General features: G+C 38.5%; 1 protein-coding gene across 4 annotated transcripts in view; it reads left to right on the top strand.

Moving 5' to 3' along the window:
• The window catches only part of LOC143854295 (kinesin-like protein KIN-UA), a 107796-nt gene that overhangs the window by 18249 nt on the left and 64697 nt on the right, over positions 1-24850 (top strand). For 3 of the 4 annotated variants that reach the window (XM_077364174.1, XM_077364175.1, XM_077364173.1), the window contains exons 5-8: positions 12438-12659; positions 12939-13101; positions 14533-14682; positions 15266-15354. In XM_077364174.1, the coding sequence (XP_077220289.1) occupies positions 12438-12659; positions 12939-13101; positions 14533-14682; positions 15266-15354 (624 nt within the window). The remainder of the gene's footprint in view (positions 1-12437; positions 12660-12938; positions 13102-14532; positions 14683-15265; positions 15355-24850) is intronic. The other variant, XM_077364176.1, reaches the window with a different exon arrangement.

Here is a 24850-nt window from a genome sequence, read left to right as displayed (position 1 = left end):
ATCTATTATTCTTGTTGATGGGAGCACTACTCCTATCTCGGGTGTTGGGAGCATCTATCCTCACCCTGGTCTTACACTGCCCTCAATATTATGTGTTCTTAAGTCTCCATTTAGCTTACTTTCTGTTTACTAAGCATCTTCATTGCTCTGTCTCATTTTATCCCTCTTATTGTTTATTTCAGGATCTTTCGACTAGGAGGACGATTGGCTCGGGCCGTGAGGCAGATGGGCTTTATCGTTGCGGCTACGGACCTTCCCATCCCATTTTGCACAGTTCTGTCGACGCCCATCAATGGTACTGTCGTCTTGGCCACCCTTGTCTCGAGCGTTTACAGTGACATCTATTACTTCATCTCCTCTTTAGTCTTTTCATTGCGAGGCTTGTGAACCTGAAAAACACCATCGTGTGTCATTTCCTTCTATGCTTGCCCTTTTGACTTAGTGCACTCTGGTGTATGGGGTCCCTTGCGGACTACCTCTATTTTTGGCTATAGATTTTGTTGTCTTTATTGATAATTTTTCTCGCATGATACGGCTTTATTTGCTTAATGATAGGTCTGAGGTTTTCTCTACTTTTGTACTTTCCATGCCGAGGTTACCAACCAATTTGGTTGTAGTTGTACCCTCAAATATCTGCGGACTGATGACGATAGAGAATATTTCTCTAAATCCAATGTCTTCAAAGATTTTCTCTCTACTCATGGCATTATCCATCAATCTTCTTGTGCTCACACCTCTCAACAAAACGGTGTGGCTGAACGGAAGATGAGATCGTAGCTCGATGGGGCCCGTACTCATTCAAATGTGGGTTCTCAAGAGTTATGGGGTGATGCCATCCTCACAGCCTACTACCTGGCCAATCGGCTTCCATCCTCGGTTCTGGGTGGTTCCTCCCCCTTTGCTATCTTACATCCTCGTCATGACCCTTTTCCTCTCACTCCTCGGGTCTTTGGTTGTGTGTTATTTGTCCACTACCTTAGTCCCGGCCTCGATAAGTTAGATCCTCGTGCGGAACGATGTATTTTTCTGGGTTATTCACGTACTCAGAAAGATTATCGTTGCTACAGCCCTCGCTTACGTCGGTCCTTCGTCTCGGCCGATGTTACCTTCTTTGAGTCCGAGCCTTACTTTAGCACTCCTCAGGAGAGTATTCTCACTGCTCCTGATTCTGATCTTCTGCTTCCTGTTCCTGTTCTTCCAGATCCGGTTGTTACTCCTCCCTCTCGTCCCTTACCGGCACCCGAGTCTCCTTCTATTCCTGAGCCCTCGTCTTTACAAGTTCCCGTGGCTCCTCTTCCAGCTACTACGGAGACATATTAGCGCAGTTGAAATCTGCAACCCATCAGCTTCCTTCTGATCCATCGTCATCTCAGCTGGAGATCATGACCACCTCCTCTCAGGTACCTACAGATTCTCCTATTGCTTTGCGTACTCGTTCTCATAGTACTGCTGAAATAGAAGGTGACAATCCAAGAGGGGGGAGGTGAATTGGCTAATTAAAAATTTGGGGCTTAATTAAGTGGATTATGAAAATAAATTTGCCCATTGAGCCTTAACAAGTCTAACCCTTTATTAGTTATTAAATATAACGTAGGATAGGGATTAGATATGATTTTATGCTTATATACTCCAACCCTTGTTCAATGAAACATCAACACAAGTAAAGGGAAGAGATTACCAACCACCAAAGTGCAAAGAGAAGGAGAATAGAAAGCATCCACAAGGCACAAGTTTAATAGTGGTTCGGTCACGACTTGACCTACTCCACTCTTCCAAGTTTTACCTCATTGGGATCTCCACTAAAACATGAGATTCTTTAACGGGCGAATCTCAAAGCCGTACACCAACTTCTCCTTCAAAGGGATCACACCCTTTTCACACAAAGACTTGCGAGGGCACCTCCCTCTTACAATGATTCACCTTTATTAACGGGCAGAATCGGAGACCCTCACAACCAAATGAAGAAATAAAAGAAAGAACTCTCTTTGCCTCTTAGATAGGCTGATTACAACTTTGAAAGCTCACAAACACTCCAAGGAAGATAAAATGTAAAGCCTATGGAGTACTTCTTGATGGAATGTACAAATACAAGTTCAAAGAGGTTTTAACCTTTCATCTAAAAGTTTAGGTTCAAGAAGATAGGATTTAATCTTGCCAAAAGGTTGTTTAGAAAGGTTTGGATAGTGTATATATAGCCCTCAAGGAAATATGACCGTTTGGGGGGAAAATCGTAAATACAGGGTTGAAAAAGTCAACCTGCGCAAGCCCCAACGGATCTATTTCCATGTCGCGGCGGTCGACCGAGGCACGACGGTCGCCCGCCCTTATCGGGCTCTTAGTTTGAATTTCAAATATCATACCAGCGCGGTCGACTGGCCCTAGGGCGGTCGTCCGGCAAGGGCTACCTGTTTGAAATTAATTTTCGGCTTAAAAACACTATCACGGTCGACCGAACCTATGGCGGTCGACCTCCAAGCCCAACCTGGATGTTTTCTGGATTTTCGAAAAACATATCCGCGGTCGCCCGATAAATTTCGAGATGCCCTGGAATTCCAGGTAACATCCCCCGGTCGCCCGGCCTATCCCGGTTAACCGACCCTGAGTAAAATTTCATTTTTAACTTTAAATTCCAAGGGCTTTAGGCTTTGGTCTTGGGCTACAGTCCTAGGTTTTCAAACACATTTTTGGGTGTGTGTATGGTTTCCAAAGATGTAAAAAAGTTAAGTGTGAAAACCATTTGAAAACCTTTTTGAAAGTTCATTTAAACATAAAATCAAGAGGACTCCAAATACATTCTAAAAATAAGAACCTTGAGACTTCTTGGAATGTCTTTGCTCTTTGCACTTCCTTGGACTTCTTTAGCTTGAATGAACATTTTGAACTTTATTTTGGCTCTTATGACTTGTCCTCTAATCATCAATGCATGTCGAGGTACATGAGGAGTCACCATGGCATGTTCAAGTCCAAGCTCCTTCTTGACACTTGTTGGGGAAGTTGTGGGATCTTCATGTTGAGCTTCTTGACTTGATCATCTCCAAATGTAGGTGCAAATTCTTTGTTCCTTTGTCTCTTGATCCACAAGCCATGTGTTATGAAGAGTTGTGTAATGACGATTATGACATGACATTCCTATATACAACACAACACCTCAAGGCAACACATTAGTCAATAAAAGCTAATCAATTTAGTTTGCTAGCATCAAAACAAGAAGGTAAGGTGAATGATTAAACCATGGGAACCCTTGGGCTTACATTCTCCCCCTTTTTTATGATGGCAAACAAATTGATTAGGGAGGAAGGAGATAGAAAACAGATAGATGAGTATGCATGATATGATATACAAAATAGAGCGTAGCTCCCCCTCACTATATACACAATTATAATTAATGACTGTAAAACATATGGTGCATGAACATTTGGACTACCTAATCAATTTCCAAAATTCTCCTCCTTTTGGCAGCAGCACAATGGTAGAGATTTACAAGAACAAGTGGGGAGTCAAGATGACTAATAGCTTGTCTAAGCTATGTGCCTTGTATACGATATACCATTCAAGTTCTAGGAATGCTTATCAAAGAGAAAACAAAAGTGAGATGCATGATAAGCCCCCCCCCTTTTTTTTTGATCAACGGATTCGCAAGTTTAGCATAAGAATAGGGGCAATAGACCTTGTGAGCACATCACAATGATATATAGAAACATGAAGATATAACCTTTTGGCTCTCCCCCTATGAATTTGTCATCGGCCTTAGGTGAAACCTATGTTGTAGTGCATGACATGGCAGAATGATTTGAATACTTGGGCTTCATTTGCGACTTTTTGAAGCAGATAAGTATCTACCTGAGCAAGGATATGCTCAGATCTATAACTTAACCTTTCAGGTTCACAAGTTGCATTATGTAGGGGTTTTCTTGTCATAGGGCATACAAGTCTTTTCCTGAGCATGAACATGCTCAGAACTATAAAATATTTTGAGTTTAAGCTGTTTGGCTCTAGATAGTTATACATTTGCAAGTGAAAGCTCCCCCTGACTTTGTGCATCAAATCTAAATGTAAAAGTTCTAAGCACATAGGCCCCGATTTAAATTACCTTAGTCATTCTAATTTTTGCTCCATTCAAATGAGAAGTACAATTTGAATTAGAATGGATGATTATTAGACATAATATGATGACCTTGAGGCAAATTCAGTCTAATAAACACATGGATACAAAATAGTGAAAATCAACAAAATACACATCCATGGCAACCAAAAGATCATGTATATATATATGGGAAACATAAAACTCCATATACATGAACCAATGGATGGAAGAGACACACCCTCTTCACATCATGTCAAAACATCATCAGAGATACAGGAATGCTGGGTATGAGGAACAAGAACTCATCACCACTACAAAGGATAAAATCGCATAATCTCTGAATATGAAAAACAAAATGAACCATAAAGCTCAATGCCCCTTTGGGCAACTATCTAAAATCATCCAAACATATGCCAAACATGGCATATCCATCCACATCTACAAAAAGAAAGCCCCTACTGGGCATAAACGTCCATCAAGTATAAAACCCTTACTGGGCAACATTCATCACAACATAATAAGGATGTCCTACCAGCATTATGGTATACCATTTATGGTGTACCAACTACAGTCAAACTGGTGAATTCATTACATCTTTGGAGGATGCTGATCATGGGGAGGAGACGAGGAGTAAAGTCGAGGAAAATGGGATCTTGATATAGCCTATAATAGCTCATCATGCTCTCGGGCTCTCTCTCTCTCTCTCTCTCTCGTCAGTGGCTAAGGTATCCATTAGTTTCGAATGATCAGTGCCCCTCTGAATATCAGCCTTAGTAAGCCGTCCTATTTCTGCGCTCATGTGGTCAATCCATCTGACAAGATGCTCATATGATTTTTGAGGCTCAGTAGTCTGTGCTTGTTCATCTTCAGCCTGTCCCCATGGTACTCTACTAGAGTCAACTCTACTGCTACCTCCCCCTGTGGTATCTCTTACTCCCGTTTGAATCAAGGTAGAAGAATCGAGCACTGGATCAGGCAGTGTGAAGTGGGCCTTCATCAAATCAACTCCGTTATATTTTAGCAATTTAGTGATGAGCATCCCGTAGGATAAACCTCCTTTTCCCTTCTTAACTGCTTCATCCATGAATCCTAAAATAATGGTACCGAGGTTCAGTTGAATCTTCTTAATAATGCAGTGAGTTAAGAATGCTTCAAATGGCTTGATTGCATCAAGATTGTCAGCTCTTGGAGTAAAATTGTGAACCACAATTTTATGGATTATTTTGGCTTGATGATTCATTTGATTATATATAATATTTAATTTTTCACCTGTAGGGGGGAAAGATCCTAAAGTTTCGTAAACATCCTTCCTTGTGAAGTGATGGTTCTTCATGTCATATTTTCCCCAAAAGAAGATTCTCTTTTCCTTATTAGGGACATCAAAGATATTACAAATTTCTGCAACATTCAACACAAGCTGTGATTTGCAGTAGCTATTCATCACTGCTCCTCCATGTGATATTAAAAGATTTGCATAAAAGAGCTTTACAAGCTTGGGGAAGATCAAGGAGTTAGATTCTAGAATGTTACCCATCCTTGTGCCGAAAAGAGATTGAAGAGATCAAACTCAATAAGGTCAATAATCTCGACTTTCCTTTCCAAGATGATCGGCCTATCTTTGATGAGCTCGTACCTTTCTTGTGCTTGTTGATTGACGAAGTGTTTATTGGGAACTTCATTTTCTTCGGATTCGGATCTTGGCCTTTTTTCTTTATGTGCAAGCATTTTTCTTCTTGAGGATTTCATTCTAGGGTTAGGGTTTTGTGAGAAGATTAGAAAACGAGGTGAAAGATGAGGGATTAGGTGAAGGATGATGGAGGATGAAAGAAGAAGGTGAGGGATGAGAGAAATCAGTGGATTAGAGATAGATGTGAAGAGAGAAATAAAGAAGAGTTGGAATGGAGTGAAAGATAAGAAATGGAAGAGGAAGGACGAGAAAATAAGAGGAGGAAATGGAAGAGAACTCACTAGAACCCTTACTCTTGAAGTTCTTGATCGAAAATAGCTTGGAAGTGAAGAGGGAGGAAGAAAACCCTAGGAGAGAAAGGAAATGGCGGAAGTGGAAAAATGATTCGCGGATGCCCTTTAAAAAGCAGTTTTCGACCATTGCGGTCGACCGGGCTATCGTGGTCGCCCGCCGTGACCTGCCTTACTCTTTTTATTTTTCCCATTTTGACCATCCGCGGTCGACAGGGTTCACGCGGTCGTCCGCCGCGACTAACCTGTTTTGATTTTATTTTTGTCCAGGTTGCCTTCCGCGGTCACCCTCCGAGGCTCGGTCGACCGCCTCAACCCTATTTTCAATTTCTTGATATTTTCGAGGGATTTTGTGGACAAATCGATTTTCTCCTATTTTTCTTCCTTTTATGAGATTCTAATGGACATGTAAACTTGATCCCTAGGCTACGTGAGGACATCTAAAAATTCATTTCTATTTTTCAACATTTAAGCTCAAGAGAATGAATGGACATATCAATGAAGTTCTTTAGATGAGTTTTTAATGGATTTTGCTAGATACAAAATGTGACACTTGTTTAATCTATGACTAGCACTATTTGACATGTTAACTCATCTAGTTCTGGATGCTAAGTGCATATGTGTGTTTTTGCACTTAGATGGATTCTACTAAAGGATTTTCAACAAAGCACAACATATAGTCTAAAGAGGTAATTTCTTGTTTTCTTTATAGACTATAAGTGATATATGATGTGATCATGAAGCTCAATAAGCAAAGATACATTCTATTAAAAACATGACTAATGATATGTATCTATGCTTAATTATAAAATGATATATTGTTAAAGCGCAAGTGATCTAGATACATTGAATGTAATATTGAAATAGTATCTAGATAGAATTCATATGATATAACAATTAAAGCACAACCCATTATATTTGCATTTTCAATACATAGCTTTAATGGGGAATTTTGGAACCCAAATTACTTTGGTTCCAACCAAGTTTGTGTGTAGAAGTAAGTCTTTTCTTATCCACACAAACTTGTTTGATTTTACAAATCTAAGCTTGCACTTAGATTTGTGATGCCCTAATCTACTACAATATGAATATGTATATGAGTGGGTAGATGAGGAGCAACTAGAACCACAAGAATACATATGTGAACATTTTTCTTCTTGTAATCTTTGGTTCTTTAATGAGAGTTCTTCATTTACTAATTTTATCTCATTCAATTGATTTTCAAATATTCCTTTTGATGAGATGAATTAGCATTTAATTGTTCTTCATTTACACAAACATTTTTTGTATTTTTCATTTAAATCCTTGTTTGTGTTTTCAAGGCTTTCATTTTCTTTTCCAAGACTAATGCACTTTTTAATTAAGTCATCATTTTTGTTTATCAAGATTTTGCTCAAATGACTTAATTTTTCATTTCTTTCTAAAGATTCATTAACCTCCGATTTCCAATTTCCAATTTGTTTTTCCAAATCGGAAATTGAATGTTTGAAAGAATTTTCCTTTGCAAAAGATTTTTGTAGAGTCTCTTTTTGTTTAAAAATAATATTTTTATCATTTGAAGAGAGACTATCACTTTTCTCATAGGAATTTTCAAGTTTAGTCCAAATATCTTTTGCATTTGTACATGATGATACTTTCTCAAAAGCATTAGGACATAGTCCACACAAATTACAATAGAGCTTTTGAGTAATAGTTTTGCATCATTTTTAGTGCATTTCCTTAGAATAGAAAATCTCCTTTCAATGACATCTAAGATGTCAATGTCTATGGATTTGAGATAGGCAAACATCTTTACTTTCCAAGTTCTATAATTTGATCCATAAAAAAAAGGAGGAATTATAGCGGATTGGCCTAACTCAAAATCCATTTGGATTGTCACGGATCTTTATCTCTTGTAGATTTTGAATTTAAAAATCTCTTTAGGAGCCTATGCTTAGATACCAAATGAAATATAAGGTGACAATCCAAGAGGGGGGGAGGGTGAATTGGCTAATTAAAAATTTGGGGCTTAATTAAGTGGATTATGAAAATCAATTTGCCCATTAAGCCTTAACAAGTCTAACCCTTTATTAGTTATTAAATATAATGTAGGATAGGGATTAAATATGACTTTATGCTTATATACTCTAACCCTTGTTCAATGAAACATCAACACAAGTAAAGGGAAGAGATTACCAACCACCAAAGTGCAAAGAGAAGGAGAATAGAAAGCATCCACAAGGCACAAGTTTTATAGTGGTTTGGTCACGACTTGACCTACTCCACTCTTCCAAGTTTTACCTCCTTGGGAACTCCACTAAAACATGAGATTCTTCAATGGGCGAATCTCAAAGCCGTACACCAACTTCTCCTTCAAAGGGATCACACCCTTTTCACACAAAGCCTTGCGAGGGCACCTCCCTCTTACAATGATTCACCTTATTAACGGGCTGAATCGGAGACCCTCACAACCAAATGAAAAAATAAAAGAAAGAACTCTCTTTGCCTCTTAGATAGGCTGATTACAACTTTGAAAGCTCACAAACACTCTAAGGAAGATAAAATGTAAAGCCTATGGATTACCTCTTGATGGAATGTACAACTACAACTTCAAAGAGGTTTTAACCTTTCGTACAAAAGTTTAGGTTCAAGAAGATAAGATTTAATCTTGCCAAAAGGTTGTTTAGAAAGGTTTGGATAGTGTATATATAGCCCTCAAGGAAATATGACCGTTTAGAGGTAAAACCGTAACATACAGGGTTGGAAAAGTCAACCTGCGCAAGCCCCAACAGATCTATTTCCATGTCGCGACGGTTGACCGAGGGAGGCTGTCGCACGCCCTTATCAGGCTCTTAGTTTAAATTTCAAATATCATACCGGCACGGTCGACCGGCCCTAGGGCGGTCGCCCGACGAGGGCTACCTGTTTGAAATTAATTTTCGGCTTAAAAACACTAACGTGGTCGACCGGACCTATGGCGATCGACCTCGAAGCCCAACCTGGATGTTTTCTGGATTTTCAGAAAACATTTCCGCGTCGACTGGCTTACCTCGGTCGGCCGGCCCGATAAATTTCGAGATGCCCTGGAATTCCAGGTAGCATCCCACGGTCGCCCGGCATAGCCCGGTATGCCGGGCGACCGGCCCTGAGTAAAATTCCATTTTTTAACTTTAAATTCCAAGGGCTTTGGGCTAAAGTCTTAGGTTTTCAAACACATTTTTGGGTGTGTGTATGGTTTCCAAAGATGTAAAAAGTTAAGTGTGAAAACCATTTGAAAACCTTTTTGAAAGTGTATTTAAACATAAAATCAAGAGGACTTCAAATACATTCTAAAAATAAGAACCTTGAGTCTTCTTGGAATGTCTTTGCTCTTTGCACTTACTTGGACTTCTTTAGCTTGAATGAACATCTTGAACTTTATCTTGGCTCTTGTGACTTGTCCTCCGATCTTCAATGCATGTCGAGGTACATGAGGAGTCACCATGGCATGTTCAACTCCAAGCTCCTTCTTGACACTTGTTGGGGAACTTGTGGGATCTTCATGTTGAGCTTCTTGACTTGATCCTCTCCAAATGTAGGTGCAAGCTCTTTGTTCATTTGTCTCTTGATCCACAAGCCATGTGTTATGAAGAGTTTTGTAATGGCGATTATGACATGAAATTCCTGTATACAACACAACACCTCAAGGCAACACATTAGTCCATAAAAGCTAATCAATTTAGTTTGCTAGCATCAAAACAAGAAGGTAAGGTGAATGATTGACCCATGGGAACCCTTGGCCTTACAACTGCTCATCCTATTTCCTCAGTTGTTTCCTATGATTCTCTCACCACCATGTTTCAGAGTTTTGTGTCTTCTTTGTCTTCTGTTTAAGTACCGCAGTCCTTGCCAGCCACTCTTGATCATCCTGGTTGGCGTGTGGCTATGGACCTTGAGATGGAGGCCCTTTGTGTCAATCATACATGGGATTTGGTTCCTCTTCCTCCAGGAACTCGACTCGTGGGTTGCCGTTGGTTTTATGCCATCAAACACTTACCTGACTGGACAGTTGAGCGCCTTAAGGCGCACTTAGTTGCCAAAGGTTATACCAGACCTTTGGAGTTGATTATCATGAGACTTTCTCTCTTGTCTCCAAGATACCATCTGTCCGCGTTCTTCTCTCCCTTGCAGTTAAAAGGGTGGCACCTGCATCAGCTGGATGTGAAGAATGCCTTCTTACATGGCGAGCTTATTGAGGAGGTTTATATGAAGCAACCTCCTGGGTATGTTGTTCAGGGGGAGATGTCCTCCTCAATATGCTGGTTGTGGTGCTCTATCTATGGCCTGAAGTAGTCCCTAGAGCTTGGTTTGGACGTTTCACTGATGCTTTCATGCATTTTGGCATGAAGAATGTGCTGTTGATCACTCCGTCTTCAGTTATCAGTCAGTTGCTGCTGCTGGTTGTGTTCTATTGATAGTGTATGTTGATGACATTATCATTACATGCAGTGATTCAATGGGGATACACAAACTAAAGACTTTTTGCAGAAAGAGTTTTCAACCAAAGATCTGGGATGCCTTAGATACTTTCTCGGCATTGAGGTTGCTTATTCCACTCGGGGTATCTCACTCTCGCAACGAAAATATGTGTTGGACCTACTTGAGGAGATAGGTCACCTTGGGGTGAAACCAGCCTCAGTTCCTATGGACCCAAATGTGAAACTTCTTCCAGAAGGAGAGTTATTAGATGATCTTGGCAGATAGAGGAGGCTAGTGGGTAAGCTCAAATATCTTATAGTCACTCGTCCAGATATAACATTTGCTGTTGGTGCCGTTAGCTAACATATGAGCTCACCCTGAACTTCCCACATGGCAGCAGTGATTCAGATTCTTCGCTACTTGAAAGGGGCAACATGGAAAGGCCTCTTATTCATGAAGTATGGGCATATTAGGTTGGAAGGATTTTCTAATGCAGACTGGGCAGGATCTCTTGCTGATAGGCGATCCACTACTGGATATTGTACCTTTGTTGGCGGCAATCTAGTATCTTGGAAGAGTAAGAAACAGGACATTGTTTCCAAGTCTAGTGCCGAAGCAGAGTACCGGGCCATGTCACATACTAGTGGAGAGTTTCTTTGGTTACGCTCTCTCCTATCAGAGATTGGTTTCTCACCATCTTCTCCAGCTCAACTTTATTGTGACAATAGGGCTGCGATTCATATAGCTACCAATCCTGTCTTCCATGAGAGAACCAAACACATAGAGGTTGATTGTCACTTTATTCGTCAGCGAATTCATAGAGGCGAGATCCATGTTTAGTTTACTCGGTCTGTGGACCAACTAGCCGATGTTTTCACTAAATCTCTGATTAAATTGAATGACATTTGTAACAAGCTTGGAATGTATAATATATACATTCCAGCTTGAGGGGGAGTGTTAGATACTTAGATATGTGTGTGTAGCCTAAGGGCATTATGGTCATTGTAATACTTTTATCTTTATGTAAATACATAAGTGAGGGGGGGCTTCTCCAACTCACTCATTTCTCTTATTCCTACACCTGCAACAATATATTCCAAAACAGAATTCCTTTTTCCTTTTTAGAAGAACACAATGGGCTCTGAGAACAGAATTCCTTTTTCCTTTTTAGAAGAACACAATGGGCTCTGACCTTGGGTTGGTTACCATTGTGTCATATCAGGCTTAGGGCCAGGATATCAACCTAGTTTTGATAAACTACGGTGGCAGCATCGGCTATAGTTAAGTGTAGGTGCCCACTCATTTGTTAGTCTTAGGCTCCTAGCACTGGAGTTTAAGAACCGAAATGATTATGTAGAAGCATGTTTTCAATAGTTTCTTCCTGTTTTCAGCCAATATTTTGCCATAATTAGTGTTTATTGTTGTCATCATAACAACTGTTTGTTATGTGCTTTTAAACCTGGATCTATTTCTGGTTGCCCTTGCAAAAGCTTCCTGGGATGTACTACTGTTCTATGTCTTAAATATCGTTCTCGGGAATTTCTCGGCAAGGAATAATCTTGGGATATATTATTATTTTTTTATATTTTTTCGGGTTTATATTGGAAAAAAAAACAATAGAAATAAAATTGTTTAAAAATATACAAATATATAAATTAAAGAAAAAATATAAAATAAAAATATCAGGATAATATCGTGATTTTATCGTGATATTTTATGATAAAAATGGAAATATCGCTATACTTTTAAAATCCCAGGATTATTTCGGGATTTTATCGTTTTATCAAAAACGCGATATTTTGAAAATATTGGAAATGTTTGTGACATAGCTGCTGTTGTTCGGTACCAGATCATATTGTTGATGCGACAGGTTTTATTGCGCCAACCATAATTAATTTTGGCTTCACTTGCTTTTTTTCCCCTTCTTCTGTTGCTCTAGCTGTATTTGGAATCTGTACATGATTTGCTAGCACCGGAAAAGAACAATGTTCCTATTGCTGAGGACCCCAAAACAGGCGAAGTGTCCTTGCCTGGTGCGACAATAGTTAAAGTTCGAGATCTTGATCACTTTCTACAACTATTGCTAATTGGTGAGGCAAACCGCCATGCAGCAAATACAAGGCTGAATACTGAATCTTCACGTAGTCATGCAATTCTTATGGTGGTCAACCTCTCCAATCTTGTTTATCTTGATTTTTGTTTATCGCCTTTTTGTTTCAGCCCTGTTCGTTTAAGATTGTGACCACCGATTGTGAGCCCAAAACCTATTATTGGACTCAAAATTATGTTTAATTTTGAGTCCAATAATTGGTTATGGTCTCGCAATCGGTTGCATAATCTTAAACGAACAGGACCTTATTAGGATTTTTCTATTATACATTATGCCATGCATGGATACTTATTACCGCATAAAATGTATCTGCGCTGCATTTGTGTATAGGTTTATATCCAAAGAAGTGCTAAAGGGAAAGAGAACAATGATGTCTCTGGTCATGAGAATGGCAACACAGTTCATCTACATAGCAGCAATGGTGTACCTATTGTTCTGAAGAGCAAGCTACTGATCGTTGATCTTGCTGGATCTGAAAGAATAGACAAATCCGGTTTGGTTTTGAACTTATATCTTTAAGTATCTATTTTCCTAATTTGCATTGTTTCTAAGTTCAGATTACTTAGAAAATAGCACCAGTTATCTTATAATTAGTATTTTGTATGCTATTTCCAGATCTGTGGTTCTGTAAGTGAATATCATTGAACACCTAATAGACATCTCTAATGCCATGTTCGAACAACAGAAATGTCTAACTTCCTTACACTAGGAAAGCTCAAATGTTATTGAGAATGAAAAAAGAACAGAATATCCTATGGCATTTTTGCTGCAGTTTCAATATTCATCTGAACTAGATCTACATCAGTTTGGATCAAGCATCAAATGGGGATGGGTAATAAAGTAAGAGACTGGTATGGATGGAAGGTGGTAGGCATAGAAGGTTTTGGATCAAATATCAGAAAGAGTTTATGGATGGATAGATGACCTCACATCGCATCGGGGTCTCCTAGGCATCCCACCATAGGATCTAAGGCATCACAACAACTCAAAGAAAAAATAACTAATTTTATTCATCATTCATCGTGAGAAATAAGGCCATAGGCTATATATAGATAGATAGATAGATAGATATATATAGAGAGAGAGGCTTATCACAAAATTCAAGATTAGGGTAGAATTAGGACTCCTAAAACTCACACAAATCAAGTTCTAAACCTCAATTTCTATCTTACGTAGGGCTCAAACTTAAGACTCTTTATCGATGGACTTTCCTTTGTAGACTTCCTAAACCTACTACAATATCTACTAGGCTCTTAAAACAAACTCCTAGTAAGACTCAAATAGACGTAGACACCTTAATGAATTTCAACCAATACAGATATGACTAGTGTCCCTTTCACTTCAAGTTTTACCTCTTTTAACAATAGAAACCTCTCAACTAATACTATACTTTCTTTCCATGTGGGCGCTGTGGCTTAAGTGAAGTGTCAAAAACACTTGGGTTGACATTGATAATGGCACCCACTTTAATAATAGGCTAAAAAATGATAAGGGCACCCAAGATACCCTGAAACTTGTAGAATGCCAGCGATGGTCCCCACCGCAAGGGCCGCAACTGTCTAAAAATTTTATTCAAAAGGCTTTACATATATAGAACCTTCGACTAAGGCCAACTGGGTCTCTTAACAACTTTAACATGGACTTTTGGTAGCTAAAACTTGGACTCTTATTTACTTGAGACATGGACGCTTAAATCACTTAAAGCTTGGAATCTTAAAAATAAATTCTACATAGAAATAGTACTCTAATAAGAAAATGAACACTTAAAATATTCATAATACATTATGATCCCCACTTTTATGATGTATTTACTTGTCATTCTTGATTCATGTGAAGGATGGTTCCCATCACATTCCGTTCTTTTCAAATATTTTTATTTCTATACCTTATTTGTTTTCTCATTACATTATGTTTCATGTTGCAGGCAGTGAAGGTCACACGCTTGACGAGGCTAAGTCCATCAATCTTTCCCTCACTTCTCTTGGAAAATGTATAAATGCATTAGCTGAAAACAGTCCTCATATACCGACAAGAGACTCCAAGCTCACAAGACTCCTTCGTGATTCATTTGGAGGTTACACGATCTGTACTTGTCATTCATATTTTTCGCATTCTCTAAATGCTTCAAAAAGATATAGGAGTTTCTAGAATAATATTCAGGCCACTTGAATTGTGCACTATTGAATACACTCTGCAAATTCTCCTATGGGTATTTTCTTCCTGGAAATGGCTGTTTTTTTTTAATCTAAGTTGTAGTATACTATATGTAACTCATCAATACCATGGAGAGAGTTCTAGGTAGTAATCAAGGAGTTTTAATCTGAAAACTGCATTCGTTTCTCTTCATCGTGAAATAGAGGGAATGCGGATCAAATAAAACAACCATTTCTTTATTGTAAAATAAAACTGAACAGTTTTAATGTCCTTTTTTGTTACAACTTGTTCTCCATTTGCACAGTTAAAAAAAAAACTTGTTCTCCATTTGGCTAATTTTCAACTTTCTCATTGGTAGGTTAAATAGAAATTTGCAGGTCACCTTGAAATTCTGCATTTAAATTTTATTCTGTATTAACTGTCAACACCTTACTGGATTGGTTAATACTATATTATATGTCAACTGAAATTCTTCTCACTCATCTTTAGTTTCTATCGTACAGGATCGGCAAGGACCTCTCTTATAATAACAATTGGACCATCTGCACGGCATCATGCTGAAACAGCGAGCACAATAATGTTTGGTCAGCGGGTAAATACTGCATTTGGCAAATTATTTATAATTTTTCATGTCATAAATTGTATTGGCTATTGTTGTCACATACAGCCATTATTCTTTTCCTTTCCAGTAATCATAGGATATTACAATCCTTCATTGCTATGATATAGAAAAGCTATGGACACTCCCTCCCTTTTAGTGTTGCCAAATTGCCGGCACAATCATGCTTAAAATTATTGTCCACTCTTCTGTTGTTCACACATGTTGATGACCTAACCTGAGTGCCAAATTGTAAAAACATGGAGAGTATTTCAAAAAATTGCTATGTACAATCTAAAGTCTACAATTTTTGGGTAATTTTGCATGCTCAGGGTCATTTTTATGGCCGGAAAAGAAAATGATTTTTCCTTTTTGTCAATTTTATGAATAATCACAAAAATTTCTTATAAGATTCCTTTATCTCACCCTCCTAAGCAGTTTAATGTTATATGTATTTATATATCTGTATGTATGTATTTATTCTTTCACTTCTTCAGTTCCTTTTGGTTTCTTCTTTCTGAATTTTTCGCTTTTCCCATTTACTGTCATTATAACTTTAATCTTCTTGTATTCTCCTTTCCACTTCCTCTTCTATTGTTCTTACCATGCTTGACTTTCATCTTCTTTCTCTAACCCTAAGAAAGGGGCATTGCAAGAGGTAAAACATCTACTATTGGTGAGGATTCAAGGCAAGGATTTTGAAGTGCAAATAGAGTGTCTGTGACTCTAAATTTGATTAGAATTAGATGTGGCATTTTTGTACACACGTTTTGTCATTGGTATTATTATTTTATGTAATGTTAATTATAAACACTAGTTGTTCTTTCTTTGCTAAATCAGCTCAGACACTTCCAATTCCAACAATTTTTCATGCAATATCAACGTGCTGTAACAACCGATATACTGAAGGTGGAGAACTAAAACGATCTTTTTAGTTTTTACATTTAAAATTTGAGAAAAGGAAAAAGAAAAATCTTGACCCTGATTAAAGAAATACCAGCACGTAATCAAATACTCATATGCAACCAAATACAATCATTACACATAACAGATGAGATAGCAAGTGATAAATGAATAATTTATTATTAATCACAGGGACTTGTCTAATCTTGCATTGTGGAGATTCCAAAAAGCATGATTATAAGAGCAGGTGCCCTATCATCTAAACCTTCCAACCATTCATCTCATGCTATTAGCATTATAAAATATTAAATTATTTCCAATCTTATATTTAGGTGTTTAATAAAAGATTAGATGGATGGGCACCTTACCCATCAAATCACGAAAATGTTTCAATAAAAACTCCTACAGCTCCCTACAAGATAAAGAAAAAAAACACAAAAACCAAGACAGAGTATAAGGTACAGCAGAGTGACTTTGTACAGTAACTTGCATTGTTTGATCTGAGGTATAGAGAATTACCACAATTATTCAAAGAAAAATAATTAGCATCGTGTAGAACTGAATGGGAAAAGGAAACAATTGACAATTTACTTCAGGACTACCAAGTACCCCAAAAGCTTTAGTCGTTGGAGAAGGCATTATTTAATTTTTTATACTTTAACAAGGACAATCAGACAAGAGTTAAGTGGCCACCTGCCTAATCCCCAGGAATTACAAATAGTTTTCTCAAGAATCATCCAAGACCCAAGTGTCAAGGAAAATCAAATTCTAATGCTGCCTCACTGAATAAATGAATGGAAAACATTTTTTACCCATGGAAGCTACCCTTTGAATTAGAGATCTTGGTATTCCCTAATTGAAACTACCTTAAATAATGCTACCTCAGAATATTAACTACTACAGCTAAATTTTGAGACCAATTCCAAGAATAATAAAAAGAAACAGAAAAAAACACCTATGACTGTGAAATCAATAAAGAGTATACCCATTTGCTTATAGATGCATCAAGAGGACACAAAACCAAATCCCTTGTGCCACTTTCACGGAGAGGATGGAGCTGGTCTTCCACAGCTCGTCTCAAAAAATATTAGTTCGCTGCTTGTGTATCGGTTGAAGGGAGAACTTGTTCATCAATTTTGACAATGAGTGCTTTGGATGAAAATCCAAGACGTTCAGTAGGATAAGTTTGACGTTTAGAACGATGTAATGGACACTCATCTGAGGAGGAGGTTCTAGGGGGCGAAGTAGTACCTGAGCTTGGTGAAGGATATGGTTTCGGAACTTGGAGTGGGATGCCTTTCTTCTTCTTCTTTTTTTTTTTGTTGATAAGTGCCTTTCTTCCTCAGATGTAATGGACACTCATCTGAGGATGGAGCTGCCTTTCCTGTTCTCTACATTTCTGTCTTTGTTTTGATTGTTATTGATGTATTATCTTTGTATCTCTGGTGGTCCGTCTCGGCCCGCCTTCTTTAATATATTATCATCTCAAAAAGAAAAAAAGTGACTATGGGTGTCAATGTAGGTGTTGAAATCATCATAATGGGATGGACTACTTTCATCACCAAAGGAAGGAAGTAACATAGAGATGGAGGAGACAATTCCTATGGAAGATGGTCATAGTAATGTTTTCAAGAAAACTGTGTCAGGAGACATACATACGATGCTGACCAAGGTCAAAACAACAAAATCCTTTCTGACCACCTCTGTATTCTACAAAAATACATTTTCCAGCATGGGGTGAGAGTTTATCTCTCTCATGTCGAAGATGAATAAATAAAACAAATGCAATAAAAAATATGGAGCAGTGAATAGCCTGGGGGATGACCTAAAAGACTGATAATGAGATTTGCTGTGCAAGGTACCTGAAAACTGACAATTGATCAAATGGAAATGAGTAAGAGCAGCCTTCCCCCCTAAGAAAATGCTCAGCTTGGAATTCAATCAGAATGGAATAGATGGAGAGAAGATGCCTGTTCTTTCTTTCAACGATGCCATTTTGTCGAAATATATTCAAATAACTTTTTTGGGAGTGGACACCCTCGTTCTGTATAAATCTCAGAAAGTCACAAGATAGATATTCCCCCCCCGAATTAGAGCATGGAATATTTTTTCCCTGAGTGAAGATACGTTTTAACCATCTTGACAAGCACGTTGACGACATTTATAATGTTAAATTTCATTCGTAATAGTTGTAATCATGTAAATCATATATGATCATCAATAAACATGATTAAATAGATTATAACTTTTCCATTTCAAAAAAAAAAGAAAAAAAAGATGAATAGTGATACCCTTGGAGGTTTGACACTAATGCAGGTCCCATACACCCAGAATTATGAACCAATTCAAAATGTTCTTTGGTGCCATGAGGACTTATAAGGAAGAATACTTGGTTCTTTTACTAAGCAAATAGATATCACAATTTAAAGAGGAAGACAAAGAAAAAACATGAGAGACAATGCTTTGAGTCATTAGAAGGGTGTTATAGTGATTGAGAGCAAATACGGTGCAACTACAGGGCATTGGGAGACAGACGACTGATTAAATCAGCCAGGAGTGACGGTTTGGAGAGATATAGTCTGATTCAGACACAAGTTCTTAGAAGGAATTAGATTCAGGGTATACTTGGAAGACAGGGTAAGATTTTGGCAAGAGAAGTGGTGTGCCTCCATTCCCTTAAAGGAGTCATTCCCGGCATTATATCTTAGAGCAGTGTCAAAGGAGGCTTTGGTAAAATATTTCTACCACAGGAGTAATAACAGGATAATTTCAAGTCTGTCTTTTGGGATAAGTTTCTTTGATCGGGAACTTGAGATGGTGATGAGACTGATGGAAACATTATAAGGGTGTTCTATTAAGCTCTCGGGAGAGGACAAACGAGTTTGGATCTGGAATTTTTCTTGGATATTCTCTTTCAAATCGTTCTATCATCACCTTGGGCCGTGCCCTGCGACTTCCAGAGTAGCTAAAGTTTGGACCATCCAGCCGCCTCCTGGAGTATGCACCCTAGGCTGGGTTCCCCTATTTGACAGGTTCAGATGGTGGGCTTCCTTCGTAAGAGGGAAATGTTGATTGTTGACCATTGTGCACTATGCATAGAGGCAGGAGAATCAGTGGACTGCATCTTCATGCATTGCAATTTGGCTAAGGAACTATGGATCCGTGTCCTCAGCAGGTTTGGATGTCGTGGGTATTTCAAAAGAAACTCATTGAATTGTTGGAGGGTTGGCCAGCCGTCGCTTGAAGGAAAAAAGGAAAAATATTATGGAAGTATCATTTTTAGCCACGATTTGGGTCCTATGGAAGGAGAGAAATGCTAGAGTTTTTAAAGGATACGCAAAGAATTCCTCATTCCTCTTCTTTAAAGTGATAGCTTTGACCATATCCTGGATGAGGACACTTCCGGTTTCAGGTTTGTGTCGGCCTTCAATTTATGGTATGAGTGGAAAGAAATTTGTATGAGCACAGAGCAACGGCATACGATAGTCAGGAGTGGGAACCTCCGGGCTTGGGATTTTTAAAGTTAAACTTTGATGGTCCAGTGTGGGTAACCATAATCCTACAGGAATATGAGGTATCCTTAGAGCTGAGACGGGAGGTAATTTGGCCATTTCCAGGTCCCATTGGGATCTCGGATGCCTGCGAGGCGGAGGGTCAGGGCTACACACTAGGGAATACAATTACTAGACGTGGAAAGCCTCGAAAAGGTAGTTGTGGAAGGGGACTCCCTTAATGTGATTCGATGGCTACAAGGAGATCATCCGTGCCCTTGGCAATTTGCGCTATGTTTTGATGAGATTCGAGACCGAGTAGGAGAATCTCCAATCTCATTCCAGCATGTTAGAAGGTCAGCCAATAGAGAGGCTGATAGATTGGCTAGGGAAGGGATGCCTAAGGAGGGTCTAGAGATATATGATCATCTCCCTCCTTAAGATAGTTCGAACCCTTGTGACTGCCTTTGTCTGCTTATGATCTGTAGTTTTTTTAGTTTTTTCTTTGTATTGACCATCTCGGTCTTTGATTTTTCTTAATAAAAATTCCACCATTCAAAAAAAATAAAAATACTTTGTGTCATAATCAGTCTAGGTTTTAACATTGAACTAAATCTGTCTCTGTGTGGATGACCTAAATGTCTATGCCAGAGAGACCATGTGTTATGAAATGAAGATGAAGAAAGGAAATAGACAAGTGAGGAAATTTTCGCCTTATTAGCGAAAACAAAGTAAAGAAGTCCATGCTTATGTCACATCCTGATCACCCTCCCTGTGTTTAGGTCCTGTATAACACAACCAGATGGAGAGAATGAAATAGAGAAAAATTTCCTACAAAGACTAAGTTCGTATATACATGAGGAAAAACAAAGACACTAGTTAAAGATAGGGACAGATCTTGAGAGGTTTTATTCAAAACAGTTCTAACTTCAGATAGGCGTCCACCATTAACTGTGACAATTCTTTGATCACTGGTGTATTTTCAATATTGGAAATTGCACCAAGAATAGGAACTTCAATGGTCTCCTAAATCATCTGTTGGTGGAATTGTTGACGGTGCTTCTTGATCGGAGGCATTTTGGTTTGGGAATAGTAGCGTCACGGGGTTCCTCTACCACCAGAATTAATCAAATGAATTTTTTTTGACTAGATTGTTTGCTACCCCCACGACCCTCAGGTATGCAAAAACATTCATAGATTATGTTGTCCAGAGTGGTGACATAGGAAGATGTATTTCTTCTTGTAGTTGGAGACCAGATTTCTATGTGTAAGCCCAAGGGTTCTCATGGGTTAATCATTCATCTTACCTTTTTGTTTTGATGCTAGCAAACCAAATTGATTAGCATTTATGGACTAATGTGTTGCTTTGAGGTGTTGTGTTGTATACAGGAATTTCATATCATAATCGCCATTACACAACTCTTCACAATACATGACTTGTGGATCAAGGATCAAAGGAACCAAGAGCTTGCACCTACATTGGAGTCATCCTCATTTGAAGATGCTCAAGTAAAGAAGCTCATCATGAAGATCCCACTAGTTCCTAAGCAAGTGTCAAGAAGGAGTTTGGAGCTGAACATACCTTTGGTGACACCTCATGCACCTCTCTACATGCAGTGAAAATTGGAGGATGTTACAAGAGCCAAGACAAGGTCAAGATGTTCACCCAAGCCGAAGAAGTCCAAGAAAGTGCAAAGGAGCCAAGACATTCCAAGAAGGCTCATGGTATTCATTTTTAGAATGTATTTGGAGTCCTCTTGATTTTATGTTTAAATGCACTTTCAAAAGGTTTTCAAATGATTTTTATACTTAACATTTTATATCTTTGAAAACCATCAACACACCCAAAAATGTGTTTGAAAACCTTGGACTTAAGCCTAAAGACCATTGCCCAAAAGCCCCTGGATTTTAAAGTTAAAATGAAATTTCACTCAGGGCCGGTCGACCAGGTTATGCCTGGCGACCGCAGGATGGAACCTGGAAATCCAGGCAATCTCGAATTTTATCGGGTCGGTCGACCGGGTTAAGCTGGGCGAACGCGGATGCGCTTCTGTTTCAAACAGAACAATCCAATTTGGTCTAAGGCGGGCGACTGCCGTGGGTCGGTCGACCAGGATAGGTTTTTGAGCCAAATATTTTGAGCAAACAGTAAGCCCTCGCCGGGCGACCGCCATGTGGTCGGTCGACCGCGACGGTAAGAAATTTGAAAATAGAATAGGGAGCCCGATAGGGGCGGACGACCGCTGTAGCCCGGTCGACCGCCGTGGTCGAGCAAACTAGCCGTTGGGGCGTTTTCTGCTTGACTTTTTCAAGCCATTTATTCACAGTTTTACCCCAAACGGTCATATTTTCAAATACACTATATATACATGATTAAAACCTATCTCCTCAAATCCCATTTCTCTTTGAGCTTCAACCTTTTTATTTCAATAGCTAAAAACCTCTTTGATCTTCCATTTTTACATGTTATCAAGAGGCACTCCATAGGGCTTTTATTTATTTATTTCTTGGAGTGATTGTGAGCTTTCAACTTTGTAATCCGCCTATTAAGAGGCAAGGGGGTTTTTATTTTTCTTTGTTCTTCATGTGAGGGTCTCCTCTTCGGCCCCTAAAGAAAGGTGAAGAAAAGGGTCTCCGATTTGGCCCGGGAAGAAAGGTGAATCATGTGTGAGGGTTTGATTCCCTTGCGAAGGCTTCGTGCGACGGGCTTCGCTTTGGCCCTTGAGAATGGAAAAGCTTATTGTAAGAGCTTCGAGATTAGGCTTGAAATCTCACCATAGTGGAGTACCCAAGGAGCCAAACTTGGAAGAGTGGAGTAGGTCAAGTTGTGACCGAACCACTATAAAATCTTGGTGTCCTCATTGTGGTGTGCATTGTCTCTCTCTCTCTTCCTTTCCTTCTCTTGCACGTGTGGTGATTGGTAATCTCTAACCTTACTTGTGCTTATGCTTTAATTGAACAAGGGTTAGTAAATGCACTTGTGTTAAATGTTATAAACCCTAATTGCATTATGATATCCATTTGAACAAGGGTTAGTAAATGTGCATTATTAGAAAGTCTAAATCCTAGCTTTTATTTATATACATGTTTTAACAAGGGTTAGACTAATTAGTGCTTAATTAGAAGATTAATTTTTAATTTCCCTTAATTAAGCCTAAATTTTCTAATTGACCAATTCACCTCCCTCTTTGCATTCATAACATTGGACCTTGTGGTAAATTGTGTGTGAGGGGCTGTCCCTAGTGACCTTGTGGAAGGAATACCGCATCTTGTGTAGACGGAGGTGCAACATCAATGTTTGCCTGTGTATACATTCGAGTTTCCGCCTCAAGTAGTTCTGTAGTCATATTGTAAATCAAAATGTTTCCCACGACTACTAATGCCAGCATTACCTCTCAAACTTAGGTTGAAATTGTATGAGAAACTTCACAACATGTCTTGTTCCGTCCACCATCTCGTAAAATCAGAATAGTAGGATTGGATATCCTAATTATCTTGTTGTAACTTTTTTTTTTTTTTTGTGACGTAGGGTGTCCCCACCCCCTTTGGAAGTAGGACTATTCCCTACGGATGCGCACAATAGCCCGTAAACCACGCACATCGGGTAAACCCGGGTGGGATTCGATCACACGTCTCCAGATCTTGGTTGTTACTTTTAAACCACCAGAACTTCACTAAATTCTAATTAGTATCTGTATGATGTGGTTAAACATCAACAAATTCTTACTGTATACGGTGAGTTGACTAATATCATTATAGTTACTGTTAAAGTATAAAGGATTAAATAACACCGTCTCCAACAGCTTAAGCTTCTGGCGTTATTGGTAGTTTCACATGGTCTCAGAGCAAAAGGTCATTTGTTCAAATCTCCTCGACGTTTAAAATCCACATGTAATTGCCAATTGTAACGACCCTCTTTCAGAGTGGTCGCTACGAACAAAGAAACAAATAAAAACCACATGAATTTTAAAAAAAAAACCATACATACTTGAAAAATGATTCATCATGACAAACTAAACTAAATGTTCTCTTTCATTAAAATAAAATCCATAACAGTAATCAATTCTAAAATAATACCATATCTAGGAATAAAATAAAATTTCGACCGATCAACTATTACTCAGATACTACTCAAAGTCTGTAAACAAATCAAATAACTAAATATCCAACTACTGGATATTATATCAACACTTTAACTCTACGAACACGCTCCCAATTCCCGTGATGGTGAATTATGTTTGTTCGTTGGCAAAAGCCCCTTCCTCGATTTCCTCGATCCTTGTGAGGGAAAACGGGGTTAGCAAAAGCTGTGCAAAATCATCTAGTGGCTCGTATGGTAAGAGTCCACCAAAAATAAAATCTCATTATAAAAGTTTTCTTATGATTATAGATATTGCAATAATAGTATTTGAAAAGAAAATCTGGACAAGAAACATGTTAAACAACTAAAATAATAATATGTAGAAAGTAAGAAAATATGCATGTGCATGAAAAGTAAAAGATTCAATCGGCATTTCCCATCAAGGACCCTCTACCCACTTGTGGGTCTCCCTTTTTGGGCCTCCCTCCCAATATTACCATGCAGGCAATCATGCTTTTTATACGTACCTCTTTCACTCTTTACAATGAGGGCTTTTTGTGTCTCTTGCACCTACATTGTTAGCTTTTAACAAGTTCCATTTATTTTCAACAATTTCAATTATGAGCATGATATCCTTCAATAATGTAATATCATATGTAAGAGGCAACAAGAATTAAAAAAAAAACACAATTATAACTACGATTTCATTCTTGGAAACCATTGATATGAAAGTCACTATCACTTGCCTTTACTTGATTTAAATGGAAAGGATGAAGTGTAAAGTCCTACGTATCACTCGGGAAATTTCCTGAAAACACGTGTCAATGGTGTTAGCTTATTTATCTTAGTGGTTTTATTTTTCTTTAAATCCTAGTGAGCCCTTTTTAACTTATTTATTTTTCCTTACTATAAGTACTTCTAACCTATCCTTACATACAACTAGCTCTTGAAATTACAACTTTATCTAACTTGACCCCTCGTTTCTTTTTCTCACTAATCACCCTTATTTTTTTTT

This window comes from Tasmannia lanceolata, unplaced genomic scaffold, assembly GCF_043159265.1.
Source record: "Tasmannia lanceolata isolate RefF3 unplaced genomic scaffold, GAP_Taslan_0.1 ptg000020l, whole genome shotgun sequence".
NCBI classification, from domain to species: domain Eukaryota; kingdom Viridiplantae; phylum Streptophyta; class Magnoliopsida; order Canellales; family Winteraceae; genus Tasmannia; species Tasmannia lanceolata.
Note: the sequence above shows the minus strand (reverse complement) of the source record. Positions and strands in the feature narration are given on the sequence as shown.